Below are 17,055 nucleotides of genomic sequence, written 5' to 3' on the forward strand. Positions count from 1 at the left end.
AGGTGAGCTTGGGAGGTCTTGCAGAAGCTGTCTTATTCCAAGCAAGCTTATTAAGAAACACAGCATCTTAGACACTATTCCTGGGGGATAAATGGCTCAGAGTCAGAAGAAAGCTATCATACAGTGGGATGAAATCAGCAGGAAGATAACCAGTGATGCACAAAGGGAGCACGGAATGTTGAAAGAGCATGACAGTCCAAGGACACAATGGGTTAGGGGCCGATAACTCCAGCCTTTTGTAGGGGAAGAGCCAAGTTCTCAGTGACTGAAACCTTAAGTCCTTTGAGGCCCTGTCACCAGCCCCAGACTGGTCTTGCCAAACTCACTCCAGGCAACAACACAGAATTAGGTTCCTTTTGTCTTTTCATCAGGGCCTCTGAGAAAGCCTTTGGCAGTGTGACGGTTTACAAGAAAATGGCCTGCAAAGGATGTGGCACTGTTAGGAGGTACGGCTTTGTGGGAGGAAGTGTGTCACTGCGGGGGCAGACTTTGAGTTCTGTTTTGCTCAAGCTTCCCTTGGTGTGACTTATAGTTGACTGTGTGTTGCTTGCAAGACGTAGGACTGTCTGCTCCCTGTCTACTGCATCTGCCTGCACGCTGCCATGATCCCTGTCATGATGATAAGGGACTAAGCCTCTGAAACTGTAAGTGAGCCACCACAATTAAATGTTTTCTCTGTAAAAATTGCTGTGGTCATGGTGTCTCTTCACAGCAATAAAAACCCAAATTAAGATATAAGTAGGTCTGTATTTCAACAGTGTCAGATGTTTCCTTCTAGATCTTCTGAAGGAAAAAGCGTGAGAGAGCTTCATCAGTTGCCTGCCCTCTTCTCTGTAATGTATCCCCTTGGTTTTAAAGCACGCTGGGTCTGCAGCTTCCCAGATAGTCCCCAAACTTCCCACAGAGGTGCTCTGGTCTCTAAAGCAGTTCTTCTGTGGAGGAGGACGCCTGTGGCTTCCTGGTGAGCCATTCTGCTCCTGTCGTCATTCCTTTGTGTTTTTAGCCTGAAGCCTGTGATCTCACCTCATAATTACTACTTTCTGGCCCATACTTTTACCTTCTTGCATAAAATTATTACATTATCACATTCATTTTCACATTTGAGAGTTCTATTGTTTATATTTTACTCACTTTTCTATACATCCCAGCTTCCATTGCTAACCTGGAAGGGTCTGATATGAAAAGAGGCTTCTAGTTAAAAACTTGTCTTTATTTCTTCTTGAGACACTCAGTGTTACTTTCTCTATTTCCACACTCTAAAACCCTGAGTATTTACAACCACTCACCATTTGACTTACTTTGATGTAGTATCGCATTATTTGTATGTAACATCATGTTGTAATCTCTCTCACATGTTCTCTGTCTGTCTCCATCTATTTTATTGTGACAAGATCAAGGTAATTCTGAATTCTGATTATATATACATGCACATCCCAATAATATACTAAAATATCATTCTGGCAATCGGGTGATCAAAGGACATCATTAGCACAGAGTGCATTCTCAGGAGGGTTTTAACTTTTACCTGTGCAAAGATGGCCACATAACTATAGGGTAGTTGGTGTTGCCCCTGATATTCTGTAACTGACAAGTGGTCAGTTTGCTTCACACTCATGTGGACAAATGACGCTCATCTCCAGTTTTTTTCCCACTTAGTTCACACTTTGTGGCATAGAGGCATTTGTAAGCATCTTTAGTAGAGATCTTCTCACCTCAAATCTGCCATTCTTAGCACAGCTATGGTGGATTCCTGGTAACCACAGATGGCTTCAGAACTTACAGCTGAAGTTCAGTGTCCTCACAGCTTCATCTGAATCTTCTGCTCAGAGCATCAGACTTCTCTTCACTCTACTGATATTTCTTATTCTTCCCGACAGCTTTCATTGGCTGCAGGATTGCGTACTCAAGTGTGTGACATGAATAGACTTAATCCTTGGAGTGTTTATTCACATATTCCCTGTGTGAGGTTACACTATCTTGACAAAGGAAGTTCATGTGACAGGAACATGCATCATTAACGAATTTTGAGGTGATTATTATATATAATAAAACCTGAGACTCTTATACAATATATATTGAAATTTCTATTTTCTAGAATTGATCATTTTTTCTAGAATAATTTGAGATAGACAACTCTGGAAAGTCCTGTACACTTGTTGAAATCTTAGGTTTGGTTGAAGAATGAGGCAGAACCCTATGCTTGGCATTGAGTAAAACGGTTGTCATCAAAGAATGCTAACTGAGGAGGTTTCCTGAGTCTTAAGTGCAATGTGAGACCCTCACATATGCTTCCCCTCACTTCATAATCATCAGTCTTGGGGAGTGGGTGTGACGCCCATGCTGTGAGTACACACCTGACTCCTGGAACTCACAGCCAGCGGACTGATGCCACTGTCATGAAATGGTGAGCACCTGGTACAATTCCACTCTGACCACAGAAAGCGACTTTAAGGAAATGTTTATTTTTCTTCTTTTTCACTTGTGGTATGAAAATGTCTGGCTTGGAATTTGTAGTACTTGGTCTAAGGCTCTAGGCCTGAAAATCCTTGGAGGAGTTAGCACGTCCCATAGACCTGTGTCCTCCACTCTCTGTAGCTCTGACAGATGAAATCCTTAACTGCATCTGCATGGACCTTCAGGACAATCTGAAAGACATGTGTGGCTGCCTCCTCATCGCTTTTCCTATTGTGTTAGTCACGTGGGTTTTTTTAATTATTAATTTTTAGTTCCACACTCACATTTTTATTTCCACATTTCACAGCTTCCTTCACAGCATGAATATTTCAGGAGGATTTTATAGCTTCAATTCATGTCAAATAGCACCAGGGACTTTCACATATTTTTATTTTTACAACATGGTACAGCATATTTCCTGGGAGTGTGGTGGGGAGGATTCCTCAAGTTTTAAATCAGTATTGATTGCTTGTGCCCTGAGAAAGTAACTGAAAACAGGCAATTAAAGAAAGAAGGACAAAAAGTTCAGAGTAGATGACATGTTATATCTTCTGTTTGAAAGATAATAACGTGTGAACTGTGTGATCACAGTGGTCACCAAGTTCAGTAACTGTGGAGAAACCCTTAGCTACAAGTGGGGGTGGGTGTGGATGCAGAGAACAGAGTGTTCAGTGGACTTCCTTTTGTTCATTTGGCCTCACAGAACTTGTCACTGTTCACAGTTCACATCTCGAATCTACAATGGACACATCAAGATTCTATGGCAGCGTAAAGACAGTTAAGACTCCAGGGAATAAGTATGTATCACCCCCATCTCTTCCCCCAGGTAAGTGCCTTTATTTCTCCTTTCAGTACGTGGATATCTTCTAGAGTTAAGATTCTCATTGTATTTCAGTTTTAAATGACTGCTTTGGGATGGTGAGATGACTCCTCAGATAAAAGCACTTGCTGCACAAACCTGACAACCAGATTTCAATTCCCAATACCTTTGTTAGAAAGAGAATCTCCTCCTGAAAGTTGTTCTCTGATTTCCACACCTAGTGTGGCATTGCATACCCCTGCAGTCACACACACACACACACACACACACACACACACACACACACACACCTGCAACTATACTCAGTGAGGCATACACTTATAGTCACACTCACATACCAATACATACACACACACACTCATATACACATATACCTGCAGTCATACACACACACACACACACACACACACACACACACACACACACCTGCAGTCACATACACACTCACACTCATGCACTCACAAGCAATACTCTCTCTCTCTCTTTCTCTCCCTCTCTCTCTCACACACACATACACATTAATTAACTAAAAAACTATTGCTCTAGAGCAATGGTTCTGTGAGTGTTGACTAGTGTAGGACAGCTTGCCTTCAGATAACTGCAACTTTAGAGAGAAAAAGCTTACACATTGACATTTTACTCAAGTAGCCTTCATGGAACATGAATGAAGCTTTTCCTATTCAGCCTCAGTTACAAGACCCTGAATAAATAATATTTTCCATATATGAACAGAATTGTGTTTTTAGAGACACTGAAGACTTGCTGTAATAGCTTGCACATTCCAGATCCAGGTTCAGAACAAACATTTTGACTCAGCTCTACTGCAGTTGCAACCCTGGCAGTCAGCATTGGGTAAACCAGCCCTCTCCTCTGCCAGGGAATTCAGTAATTGGAGTGAAAGAAATGTGCAAGACTGAGGTAATACTCAAAGGGTAACATGGCATGAGGGAGTATGAAAAGGGACCAGAAACTGAGGTAGAAAATGTGTCAAATTGTCATGAGATAATATTTCATTCTGTGACCTAACTGAACTTACTAATATCAGTAATATTGCAACATTTTCTTTTTTAAAAAAAAAGATTTATTTATTTATTATGTACACAGAAGAGGGTGCCAGATCTCATTACAGATGGTTGTGAGCCACCATGTGGGTGCTGGGAATTGAACTCAGGACTTCTGGAAGAGCAGTCAGTGCTCTTAACCTCTGAGCCATCTCTCCAGCCCGCAACATTTTCAATTTGACACTATTCCTGTATTTTGAAAACTGTGATTATCAACGTTTTAGGACTTTTGGTTAGAAACTATTAAATTGTAAAAGTTAAAACCAGGAAAACATCTTAGCGTCATCAAATCAGCTTCATTATCTTCTTCACATCAGGGTCAGGAGAAAGTGAGGCTGTGATCCTCCTGGGGTTCCAGTGAGCCAGCATGATAGGAAGAAGCATGCTTTTCTTTTCCTTGTGGTCATGCCTAGCAAAAGGATGGGAAAGGCCTTGTTGAAATGGATGTAAGAAAATGAAGGTTGAGAAAGACAATGAGATTTCCTCAACACTACTATCTATGATCCCAAATTGAAAGACTGAAAACTTTGTCTACCCTCATTGTGATTATTATTCTACAAACCATCAGCTTGAATGGGAACTGGAAGGACACAAGCAGTAGAATAAAGCCAGAGCAAAACCAGTGTAGATAAAACACTGACCCAGTAGTGAAAGAAATGAAACCACCTTGACCCATTAGCTAAACAGCTCAATCTGTGGGTAATTCACAGCTTAGTGAGTAGATCTCTCAGTGAACAAACAAACAAACACAGAAAGAGGGAGTGGGCAGTGACCTGCTTTGTGGCCAAATGACCAAAAGTTTGCTTTGAGAGTAGGACAGATAAAATATGCGCGGAGCTCATGCATTCACTCAAGAAAGAAAGAAAGAAAGAAAGAAAGAAAGAAAGAAAGGAAGGAAGGAAGGAAGGAAGGAAGGAAGGAAGGAAGGAAGGAAGGAAGAAAGAAGGAAGAAAAACTACTGTTTCATTAAATAGTGATTTGTTCCAGATACTTTGCTTTGGAATTTAAAAGCAATGATGAGATCTCACAGTGTCTAGGTCAAGAAGTAACTCACTAGTCACCAGTGCTTATGTCCCAGTCACCCTCACTCACTCAGCGATGGCCCCAAATTGCAAAAGTAGAAATACCAAGAGCCCAGTCATTCCAAAGAGAAGCCATAATGCATTCCTTTAAAAGGTGATAGTACAAAGTACTCCATTTAGCTGAAAATTTGTTTATACTGTCACAGGTGAAATTGTGAAAGTTATAGCCACCAGATGTAGTATGGGCTTAGTTAAGATGGAAAACTGTGTGCGTATGTGTGTGTAAAACAGTGCACTATTGGAGAAATTATTTTGGCCACTCCACGTAGTTTAAAGGATATTTATTTTTAGTTGTGAGAGACCTTGATCTGGAGGAGGTGGAAATGGGGGGTGTGCTGGGGGGAAGGGGAGGGGGCAGGAAGGGAGAGAACAAGGGAATCTGTGGCTATTATGTAGAACTGAATAGTATTGTAAAATAAATAAAAAAAAGAAAGAAAAAAAAGGATATTTATTTAATGGCGTAACTCACAAATTAAGTAATAGGTAAGTCGCAGGGTCTGGGGAAGGTGTATTGCAGTCCAGCGGTGTTCTCTGGAGCTCTGCTCAGTCAACCTCCACCATTCAGCGTCCTGGCACAGAGAGAGCACACAGAGAGAGCACTGGCCCATCCAGCTCTCCAGGGTCCTCCCCTGGCCCCGCCTCATAGGCGTGACAGTTGCCAGAGTCTCAATGGGGGTTGGAACTTCCAGATCCAAGCTGGAATGGCTACCCACTACAGTGCACACATAGTGTAGCACTATTTCCAGTTTCAGTCAGTCCACTAGGAGTGCTGGAAAGAGTCCTTATAGTTAAGGGAGGTCCTGTGTAGTGACAAAACCACCTCAGACTTTTATCCAAATTGTACTCAAGTGGATTTAACAAGTGTATTTTTTGCACTTCCTAGATGCCTGTCGGTGCCCACACTGGCATCGGTTGGCTCTGAAACTCAGCTGTGCTGGACTGATCTTTCTTTTCTTGAGCCTGATTGGACTCAGTGTCTTAGGTAAGTGAGGCAAGAGCCTTTGCTTCAAAAATTTCCTGCATAAACTAAGTCCTCTTCACAGCATTTGGCCACCTTGAGACTAGGGAAAGGTCAATAACATCAAATGTTACAGGACAACATCCCTTGTCCACTGTGGAAACTTCACAATTCTTTCATGTTTCTTAATTTTCCTGAGAAAAATTATGGGGTGTGTCTTATGTGCATCTAAAACTGTAGAAAAATAAGTTATGTGTGTGACAAAAATATGAAAGAAATGAAGAAAACTAAAAGGTCCCCATATTTAACTTATTACATGCTTTCTAAACCTTCCCTTGGGGTGAATGTGATTGAAGATGAGCAAGCTCAGATGTGATTGTGAGTAATCTGAGAGTTTCAGCAATAACCACAGATTGACTTGTCAATCAGATCACATGCAACCTCAGAGCTGTTTGAATCTGTGTTCTGTGCTTTTCTTGTTCATATATCCTGTCTCCCTCCATACTTGTCCCTTAATTCAGTTTGCTAATATTTTATCCTCAGTCCATATGTTCAGATTTTTTTTTAAATAACTTGATTTCCTGACGTGAGAAATATTGTATTATCTGTAGCACAGTGTCTATACCTCAACCTACCAATGCCTCAGCTACTGACTACACCTTCCTAGCTGTGGCCTTGCTTTTGAGGCTGTGGCCCAGGGGAACCTTCACACCCCACTGCCCAGCTCTGCCATTGCCTCAGCCACCTCCATGCAGGGAGGCAAATGTTGTTTGGATTAAGTCTCATCTTTTTATTATATCAATAAAGACTCAGGAGCCAGACACTGGTGTGAAATCTGCTAGCTCAGAGATGCAGAGAAAGCAGCTGGCTCACTTTCCTTCTCTCTATTTGTTGTGGAATATTCCTTTACACTGTGTGAAGATGTGTCACTGTGACTGGTTTAATAAAGAGCTGAATGGTCAATAGGTAGGCAGGAAGAGATTAGGTGGGACTTCTGGGGACAGAGGTTCCAGGGAAGAAAAAAGGCAAAATCACCAGCCAGATGCAGAGGAATCAGGATTGGCAGTACAGAGTAGAGGTAACTGAGCCACAAAGAAGAAGGTAGATAAAAAAATATGGATTATTTTAAATTATGAGAACCATTTAAGCTGGGCGGTGGTAGTGCACACCTTTAATCCCTGTACTTGGGAGGCAGAGGCAGACAGATCTCTGTGAGTGTTTGAGGCCAGCCTGGGCTACAGAGTGAGTTCTAGGAAAGGCCGAAGCTACACAGAGAAAACCTGTCTTGAAAAAAACAACAAACGAACAAACAAACAACAACAACAACAAGAACCATTTAAGAACAAGTCTAAGCTATGGCAGAAGTTTCATAATCAATAATAAGTCTCAGTGTCATTATTTGTGAGCTGGTGGCTCAAAGAAAAAGCTTGCTACACATGGCACATAGCATCTGGCCACGTATATCCACATAAGGCTTGAGAATGCTTTAAAAAAGTTCAGAACTCAGAGTCAAATGTGGCTTCCTGGTAACGACAGTCTCTTGGGTAGGCTTGGCAACATACAGAGACAAGCTACTAGCAGTTTCCTATGGGCTAGAGCCAGCTGCCAGCACCATGTGCTAAAATGAGCTGCACAATGGCTAACACAGCTGTTAAGATTCGTCCCATGCAGTCAGAAAATGCTGCAGGCACTTAGTACAGCCAGATCCAGACACAGAAAACCTCTAAAAATGTGTAGTATGTTTAAAACTGTGCTTAGATGCGGAAGAAAGAAAAGAAAATTGATATAGACAATCATAATAATAAAGTTTAAAAAAGGAGAGTAAAGTAATACAAAAAAATAAGCCATGTAAGGATGAAAAATATTATAACACAGGGACTTTGGATCTTATATGGTGCTTTGTTGACTTTGAAATTTTTGAAAGCTAATAAACAGAAACTTATGGCTGCTGAGAGACATTTGACTGTAGAAGGGACTACTGAATTAAACCAGCCTATATATTTGAGGAATGCCTTAACTTTAAAATGGAAGTCAGAAAATGTATTGCTTTGGAGAAAAGGTTAGGCTTTTGTTTCCACAGAAAGTGAAAGGCTGTAGATTCATTCAAGGTTAAAGAGAATCAGGTTTGATTGAGTGAGACCCCCTGAAAATCCTAACTACAGACATAAATAAATAGACCTAAAAAACTACAAGATAGGTGACCTGCTCAAACATAAAACAAAAAATCATCTTCGGTGGGTTGTGTACAACACACATGCCATACTTGTGTTTATGCAGATATGTATGTTACCTTTGAAAGTTTGTGTGTTTTCAGAGCAAGGGGACCAGACACAATGTGAAGGGGTGGCCCAGGTGATCTAGCCTTTCAGAGCGCCTCTGTTGTGGTTTCCTCAGAGTTCTACATCCAGAACAGCTTCAATGCTGCTGGTTGAGATGGCCCAGCCTCACAGAGTATTCTAGCCAGTACTACAAACACATATTGTTTTGTACAGAGACTGGGCAACAAATGTTATGGCTAGTTTTTCCAGAACTTGACCATCATCTTAGTTTTCTCAGGGTCCTCCAAAGTTTCCATTGCCCTCAGACATCAGGAAGCAGTCTAGAGAACACACCACCTACATTCCCAAGAGGTGGGGTGAGTTGGTTTTGATAAGTGGGTTATGAATGTTTGTCATCATTTAGGGGAGTTGGTTATAAGTTGTTACTGGTCATGATCAGGAAAAGAGTTGAACAAGGGAGATTAGATTCAGGGATCTCTTTTTGATAGGAAAAAGGGGGGTATATTATAGAAATGATGGGATACAAGGGTAGATTGTTTAGTCTATTTTTGAACAACCACTAGTCTCAAATATGTTACATTGGTATGGATTTTTGTATGTTGATACAAATTTAAGGTTATTTTAGTTATACTGTATATATTTTCTACTCTTGTTTAAAGTATTATACCTATGCAGTTCATTTAAAAATGTCAAGTTTTAGTCCTTGAAAGGTATTTAGGTTAATTAAAAAAGAGGTTAATATTAGTCATATATAACAATCAAACTTATAGTCATGTTAGTTATGTTTTCAAGGTTATTCATGATATATTTTAGATAGATAGGTAATCTTCAAACACTTCAAAGACGTATGGAATATGGCATTTAAAATGTTTTAATTACATAAGGCTTTTCATGACAGTGAAACACATCTGCTCCTGGTAACACCAATTTACTTCCAAAAAGGATGATGGGCATAGAAGAACCTTCATACAGAGTTTGCTGTCTTTGAGGCAAAAACTAGCCACTTGGGCAAGAAACTTCCCTTGCCTTGACTATTGACAGTATACTGTACAAAATGGATAAGCAGGACACAAAAGAAAGCAACTGCCAAACGTTGCCAAGATAGGGTAGGACAGTCTTTCAAAAATTCTTGCTTTATATAAAAGTCTGTCAGATATTCTAGGCCTGTAGGCTAAAGATGAATGCCCCAATGTTAAATGGGAACATTGGGTGACTGTCCAGGCATCCAGGTGCTTCTATCATTTCTATAGTTTTTGAAGTTGCTTGGTTTGTACTTCATGTTTACTAAGGTAATATATCCTTCTTGGGTCTCTGATGGAGTTGAAGATGAGATAGTTATAGTTACAGATTTCTTTGTTACTAAATTCAAAAAAAAAGAAACTCACAAAAGAGGTATAAAATGTATAAGGTTGAGAGACATGAAAGCTTAAATTGTTTATTTAAGAAAATGTTTTGAGGTCTAAAAAGACAGTGTTCAGATAGTAATACAAGTTATGATAGAAAATTGTTTTGATATAAAACTTTAAATTCATTAAGATAAGATAGATAAAAGAGTATTTTCTCTGAATATGCCAAATACAAATGGACTGGACATTGTGAATTTAATTCCTACTTGATAATTTTTCTTATTTGTTTATAGTTTTATTATATTAGAGTAAAAAAAATCTTTCCTTTTTATTTAGACAAGAAAGGGGAAATATTGTGAAATATTCCTTTACACTTTGTGAAGATGTGTCATTGTGGTTGGTTTAATAAAGAGCTGAATGGTCAATAGCTAGGCTGAAAGAGGTTAAGAAAGACTTCTTGGGACTGAGAGATCTTTGGGTTGAAGAAAGGCAGAGTCATTAGCCAGACACAGAGGAAGCAAGATGGGCAATACAGAGTAAAGGTAACTGAGCCATGTAAACAAACATAGATTTAAAAATATGGGTTAGTTTAAGTTATAAGATCTAGTTAGGAACAAACCTAAGCTAAGGCTGAGTTTTCATAATTAATAGTAAGCCTCCATGTCATTATTTGTGTGCTGGCACCCAAAGAAAAAGCCTGCTACAGCTGTTGTCCCAGAAATAGTTTCTCCTACTCCATCTGAAACAAAATCTCTTCCAACCAGATGTCCTTCCCTTGTACTTCCTGTGCCTCTCTCTCTCCAACCCTCTGACTTTCCTTCACTCTCTATGGTTCCTTCCAGTCAACTGGTTACTTGATCCTATGGTTGATTTTATTTCAGTAATTCAACCTTGGGGTTCACAGTGTGATCAATTATCCTGCAATGGAGAAATAGAATACACATTCCAACATCTGTTTCAGCATTTAATTCTCTCTGTTTGTTTTCTTATTTGTTAGTGCGATTCTTAGTGCAAAAAACACCAATAGAAAGATACAGTGTGGCTGCTCAAGAGAACAGGACCAAATCAACAGGTATTATGTGGCTTGAATTTCCTGAGAATAAGAGGTGATTTTTGATACAGACTGTGAGTTTCCTCAGTCAACTTTCAATACAACCCTCCATGAACCATTATATCATCATGGTTTTGTCTGAGAAAACAACCATACAATGTTAAGAACTCATGGAGTCACACAGTTTATAATTGTGGGTGCTGGGAATTTCATTGAAACTGTGTGGCCTTGATGTCTAATGATCCTAGGTACCTGACTATACTGCCCCAAGCTGCTGGTGCACATAATCCCTAATAGGCAGACATCAAGTTAAAAAGTAGAATATTTGGTCATTTTAATGAACATGTCGAACAGTTTACTTGGTCCTATGTTAATCAATAGAAACAAAACATAAAATTAATCCTTTGTCATTAATTATGATTTCTTGACATATGGCAGCATTAACCTTGTTCTAGCATGTGCTAATAAAGCAACTACTGTGTGTAGTTTATTGTGGTGCAGCAAGAACAGGGCAGAAATAGAACGTCTCTTCTTTTTTACTCTAGGAAGATCAACCATACTAACATGCCTGAGACATTGGCATCCATACCGGGGTAAATGCTTATTTATGTCTCAAACTTCTGGGCCTTGGGCTGAAGGTCTAGCTGATTGCTCTGTGAAAGAAGCCACTTTGCTACTCATTGAAGATGAAGAAGAACTGGTAAATTGCTCAATAGAACATAACACTTTCATTAAGCTATGTTGACATCTCTGGACTTTAACCAATTGTCTATGTTGAGGAAGTTAAGACTTGGATTTTAAATACCTCATAATCTGAGAGACTAATTGGACTTACGATTTAATAACTGACTATAGTGGGATGAATCAATTAAAAGTACAAATATAGAAAGACAAATTTCACAAAGAAGAGAGAATTATGCTGGTGGGGAGCTAGGAAGGACTTCAAATAGGAGTAATAGTGTTTTAGAAGGTTAGTAGAAGAAAGTAAGTCATGAGTAAATAGAATGTAGATTAAGCCTCCCACTATGCTTTGATTATAGAGATTCATTCATGATTTCTCAAAGAGAAAAGGACAGCAATTTTTTATTGGACTAAATTATGTACCAGCAGAGAAGATCTGGAAGTGGATAAATGGCTCTATTTTAAATCCTCATCTGTAAGTATTAAATGAGCTAATTTGAATATTCAATTCACATACATTTCACTGAAAATTTAATTTTGTAATTTTAATTAAGTTTATAAATTCTTGAGAGGGTCAGAATAGGCTAAAAAGACAGTTCCAAGATTGGTTGAATTTTTTCATGTACAAGTAGATATCAACTCTTTATAATAGAGTATGTGTGTGTATTTATTTATTTTCAATAGAGTTTTAAAGGACAAGAAATAGATTAACTTCTTAGGGTTGGAGATAAAATATTTTAAAAAATCTATCTGGAATACATAGTTTTTATTCACTTTTATACTTTTGACACTTGCACAGCATTTAAATTTTTTCCTTTTCTTTTATGTGTGTGTGCCTGAGTGTATATATGTGTACAATGTATTGCAGGAGCTCACAGAGGGCATTATATTTCCTGAAACTGTAGTTACTGATGGTTGTGAGCTGCCCTGTTGAGTGCTGGACTTTGAACATGTGTCCTTTTTGAGAGTAGTCAGTACTCTTAACCGCTAAGCCATCTCTCCATCCCCTACACAGAAATTCTTCAGCAGCATGTTAGAGTCGTGGTAACAAAGCTGCACCTTTATGTGTCATGAAATGAATTTCTATGGGCAGAATCAGTATAGACATTGATGTTTAAAAATATTTTCTTACATTGTAAGGTTTTATTTGTGTGTGTGTGTCTTAATTGTGTTATGATGTAAAATGCTTACTTAATTTTGATTCATAGTAAAACTATGATGATAAGTGAAGAAATCCATGTCAGGCAGAGGACTTAGCTCAGCTGCTGTTGATTTTACTCTTGGGTGAAAGGACGCTCTGATTAGACAGCAGTGACCAGGTGACTTTGGGGGCCATTATGCTTTTGTCTTAACCGGGCTGAGAAAAATGGCTCTGGGTAAAAGCTCTAGCTCTGTGAACCTCACAGTTTGAGTTCAGTCCACAGAATCCATATAAAAAGCTGGGTTCCGAAGTACACATCTGTATCACAGCTGGGAGGTGGAGACAGGAGAATCACCTAGAAGCACCTGGGTCAGTGAGCCTGGAGTGCACAGCACAGTGGTAGAAACAAGGTAGAAAGGGAGGCTCTCACCAAAAGATATCCTCTGACTTCACTTGCTCTAACCCTTCCTCTCTCTTTCCCTCCCCCAACTCCCTCTCCCTCCCCCCTCCACCTCTCTCACACACACATACACATACACAAAGTAAATATTTATTTTAACTCCCTGAGCCCTGGTTTTCAGGTAAGGAAAACAGGGGAAAATAAAAATTTTACAAGCAGGATTATTTTGGGCATTACATGAGATAATGTTAGAGCCCTCACCAGAATCCTGGCTGGGGAAGCCCTGAGAATCCATCAAAGGTTTTTTTTGAAAAGAAGTCATTAATTTGAACAAATTGGCTTGAAGAAAAGGATCTTGAAGACTGAAGAAAGAAGCTAAAAGATGAAAAAACAAAATGTAGTTGAGGGACGTTCATAGTTTGATTAGCATGCTGCGCACTAGGGTTACATCAATTTTTCTCCTCAGGGATAAGGGGATCTATGAAGAAATGAACAGAGGCAAAGATCAGCTGTGGGGTAGCCCTGCCTACTGCCTAATGTGTGGCATCCTCTGTTAGAGACAGGCTAGGCTTGAACTCACCCCTTCTCTGTAAGCACCCCAGAAGATGCCTGTGTTAGTGCTTGACTTCTGGTCTTATTCCCACCTACAATGATCACAGGAACCTTGGATGTGGGACTAGTGTTGTGATAAAGCAAAGACCCACCAGCTCTGGGATAAGACAGGTAGGAACTCCATTCATTTCCCCATGAGTTGAGGTTCTTTTCTTCTCTACACCCTATTCTGTAGGCCCACTGTGTTCACTCTGTATGTTGAATGCATTTACTGAGTACCTACTCTGTGTAAGTGTTGTCATACATTCATGTATGTCCCAATGGCTTCCCTAAACATCAGCTGGTAATACACTCTATATTTAAGGAAACTGTAGCTTAGTAAAATGAAGATGCTTTCTCCATGATCACACGACATGCTTGCTGTGGGATGTTCTGTATGGCAAATGTGTTGCTCTGATTGGTTAGTAAATAAAACACTGATTGGCCAGTAGTCAGGCAGGAGGAAGTATAGGCGGGACAAGGAGGAGAAGAATTGTGGGAAGTGGAAGGCTGAGTCAGAGACACTGCCAGTCGCCACCATGACAAGCCACATGTGAAGATGCCGATAAGCCACAAGACACGTGGCAAGGTATAGATTTATGGAAATGGATTAATTTAAGATTTAAGAACAGTTAGCAAGAAGCCTGGTACAGCCATACAGTTTGTAAGCAATATAAGTCTCTGTGTTTACTTGGTCGGGTCTGAGCGGCTGTGGGACTGGCAGGTGACAGAGATTTGTCCTGACTGTGGGCAAGGCAGGAAAACTCTAGCTACACATGCTACTAGTAGAACCAGGTTTTCACCTCCAATTCCCAAACCTTCTCCTTTTTACACATTATTGTAAAGATTCTTGCTGAAAGAATTCTTTTCCAGAAAGGCGAAACTGAAAATTCTAGAGGTTTCTATCAGCTGTGTCTTTAATGCTTACGTGCATTTATAATGTTTGTTACTGTGTGTTTACTATGGTTGAACACTATGTAGTCTACAGAATCCTTAAAAGTCCAAAGAAAAATAATGGCTAATGTGATAATTGTAAGAAAATTCTAAGTTCTAGGAGCAGCTGTTCTTTTCTCTTTAGATTACGAATCATGGGCACTGATGAAGAAAACAGCTGTGCGATCATCTCACAGACAGAAGTATTTTCTGACTTCTGTTCTGCAGACAACCGTTGGATCTGCCAAAAGAAGCTGAAGCATGATTGAAATCCTGGGTCCTGATTCCTGATTTCAAATCTCATCTCTATTACTTTACCATCTACACCTGATCTCTGCATTGAACTGTCAATGCCATCAGCCCTCCCAAGTGTAGTTAGAGGCACAGAGCATGGACTCTAAAACCACTCACTTCCAATTTCTTTATTCTGTAAATGTGAATGTACACAGACACGGATGGGCCATTCTAAGAGAATGTTCTATAGATGGAGGCCCAGGCCAGCAGGGGGCACTGGAAGCCTTGGGTGGCCTTTGTTGATGTCTGTGCATGAGGTCATCTGAAGATGGTTGCAGAAAATTGTTTGCAAAGTCCTCATCTCTACCCCCCATCCCAAGCTATCTCACATCTGGGCTACAGATCAAAAGTCTTTGCTCTTGACCCTGACACCAGAGGCCCATAGTTAAGGAGCTTGGTAAGGAAAGAGTTTGTTTTGATTGAGACCTCCAAATTAAACAATTAATAATTGACTAATGTTCTGATAATGAGAGTGACTCTAGGTAAACTGAACTCTGTCCATGTGATGCCTCCTACCCTGTGGTGATGTACCAGAAGAACCTGGGAAGATGCTGGTGCTTGGCCCTGGGCTAGTCAGTCTCCAGAGCTATGAGACAGGAGGGTCTCTTCTTCAATTTCCTGTGATGGCAACAAAAATGGACTAATACAGGGATTTGTCTCTTCCCACCTTTCCAAAGACCTTCCCATTTTAATTTTCTCATCACACCTTTCTTCCACACCTCTCTATAGCTTATGGCTCATGCATAAACTGTAGGAAGTATGCAGCTAAATATTTGGTTATTTTAGCATAAAATAAATGACATCTTTTCAATTCTTCATTTAGAGAAATTAAAATAATAAGTATTCTGATAAATATCTTGGATGTCTATTTTTCTTTCTCTCTCTTTTTGTTTTTGGTCTTTTGAGACAGGGTTTCTCTATGTAACAGCTCTGGCTAGCCTGGAACTCATTTTGTAGACCAGACTTGCCTCAAACTCACAGAGATCCACCTGCTTCTGATTCCCAAGTGCTGGGATTAAAGGCATGTGCCACCATCATCTGGCTCAGATGTCTGCTATTCTAAAAAATTATTGCCATATTTTCCAATGTAATAAAAAGAATAAAATTGACTTTACTTTATAAGGCAGCATAATACAGTTCCTGTTAAAATAGACATCTAATTACTCAATGTCAACTTTAATTACTGAAATTGAAGCATATACTGTGATCCAAATAAAATGTCATTTACAAATAATTTTTACATTGAAAATCATTATTTTCTGTGTATGATGTTCTGCTTACATGTATGAGACTGGAGTTATAAATGTTACAAGCTGCCATGTGGGTGCTGGAACCAAATCTTGGTCCTCTGCAAGAGCAATTGATGCTACTAATGGCAGAGCCACCACAAAAATCTCAATATTATTACTTGTCAGAAATAAGGACTTATATTGTTGTTGATCATAACTTTCAAATGTACCAAACATTAAAGAATAATTTATTTTGTGAAAATTCTTAGGAAATAAAAATCTAGGAAAACCTTACAGAGAAAAGCAGCACTATAAGTCAGTCATTAACAACAGTGAAATTTTCAACTGTTAAGAGCATGCAGCTAAGCAGATAGAAGTAGGTGGGAGGCAGGGTCAGACACACCCACCTTTTTCTATTTAGGTACCCTCTGACTGGGGAGACAATCTAGGGGATGATAGCTGTGACCTGGAGGCTGTGTCTCCTGATGTTGCAATGTTCCTTTGTGGTTAGACACTTTGAAGCTGCAGTGGGGCTCCTCATGCCACATAAGAAACTAAGTCGCCAGGGGACTTTCCCACTGACCACACATGTCACCAATGAATATGCTAATGATCAGGGAAGGGCAAACCCTGGGGTCATCTTGGCCCTGGAACAATTTTTTTAATACAGGATAGAGGAAGTTCTCACTAGGGGAACTTAACAATAACATCATAGAATTGGAATCATAAGAAACC

At 39.7% G+C, this 17,055-nt stretch overlaps 1 protein-coding gene across 4 annotated transcripts; it reads left to right on the forward strand.

The window, feature by feature from the left end:
* Positions 1-515: 515 nt before the first annotated feature.
* LOC102920618 (killer cell lectin-like receptor subfamily B member 1F) lies at positions 516-16,325 on the forward strand. 4 transcript variants are annotated; one of them, XM_076568051.1, is made up of 8 exons: positions 516-644; positions 3,177-3,280; positions 6,301-6,399; positions 10,998-11,072; positions 11,597-11,751; positions 12,092-12,207; positions 13,933-13,996; positions 14,943-16,325. In XM_076568051.1, the coding sequence occupies exons 2-8, from the start codon at positions 3,196-3,198 to the stop codon at positions 14,961-14,963; spliced, it is 615 nt and encodes a 204-aa protein (XP_076424166.1). In that variant the 5' UTR covers positions 516-644; positions 3,177-3,195; the 3' UTR covers positions 14,964-16,325. The 4 variants fall into 4 exon arrangements, with proteins under 4 accessions (XP_076424166.1, XP_006997745.1, XP_076424167.1 ...); XM_006997683.4 differs by lacking the exon at positions 13,933-13,996; XM_076568052.1 differs by lacking the exon at positions 13,933-13,996 and having other exon boundaries at positions 15,026-16,325.
* Positions 16,326-17,055: the final 730 nt, after the last annotated feature.

The sequence above is a fragment of the Peromyscus maniculatus genome, chromosome 3 (genome assembly GCF_049852395.1).
Source record: "Peromyscus maniculatus bairdii isolate BWxNUB_F1_BW_parent chromosome 3, HU_Pman_BW_mat_3.1, whole genome shotgun sequence".
Lineage (NCBI taxonomy): Eukaryota > Metazoa > Chordata > Mammalia > Rodentia > Cricetidae > Peromyscus > Peromyscus maniculatus.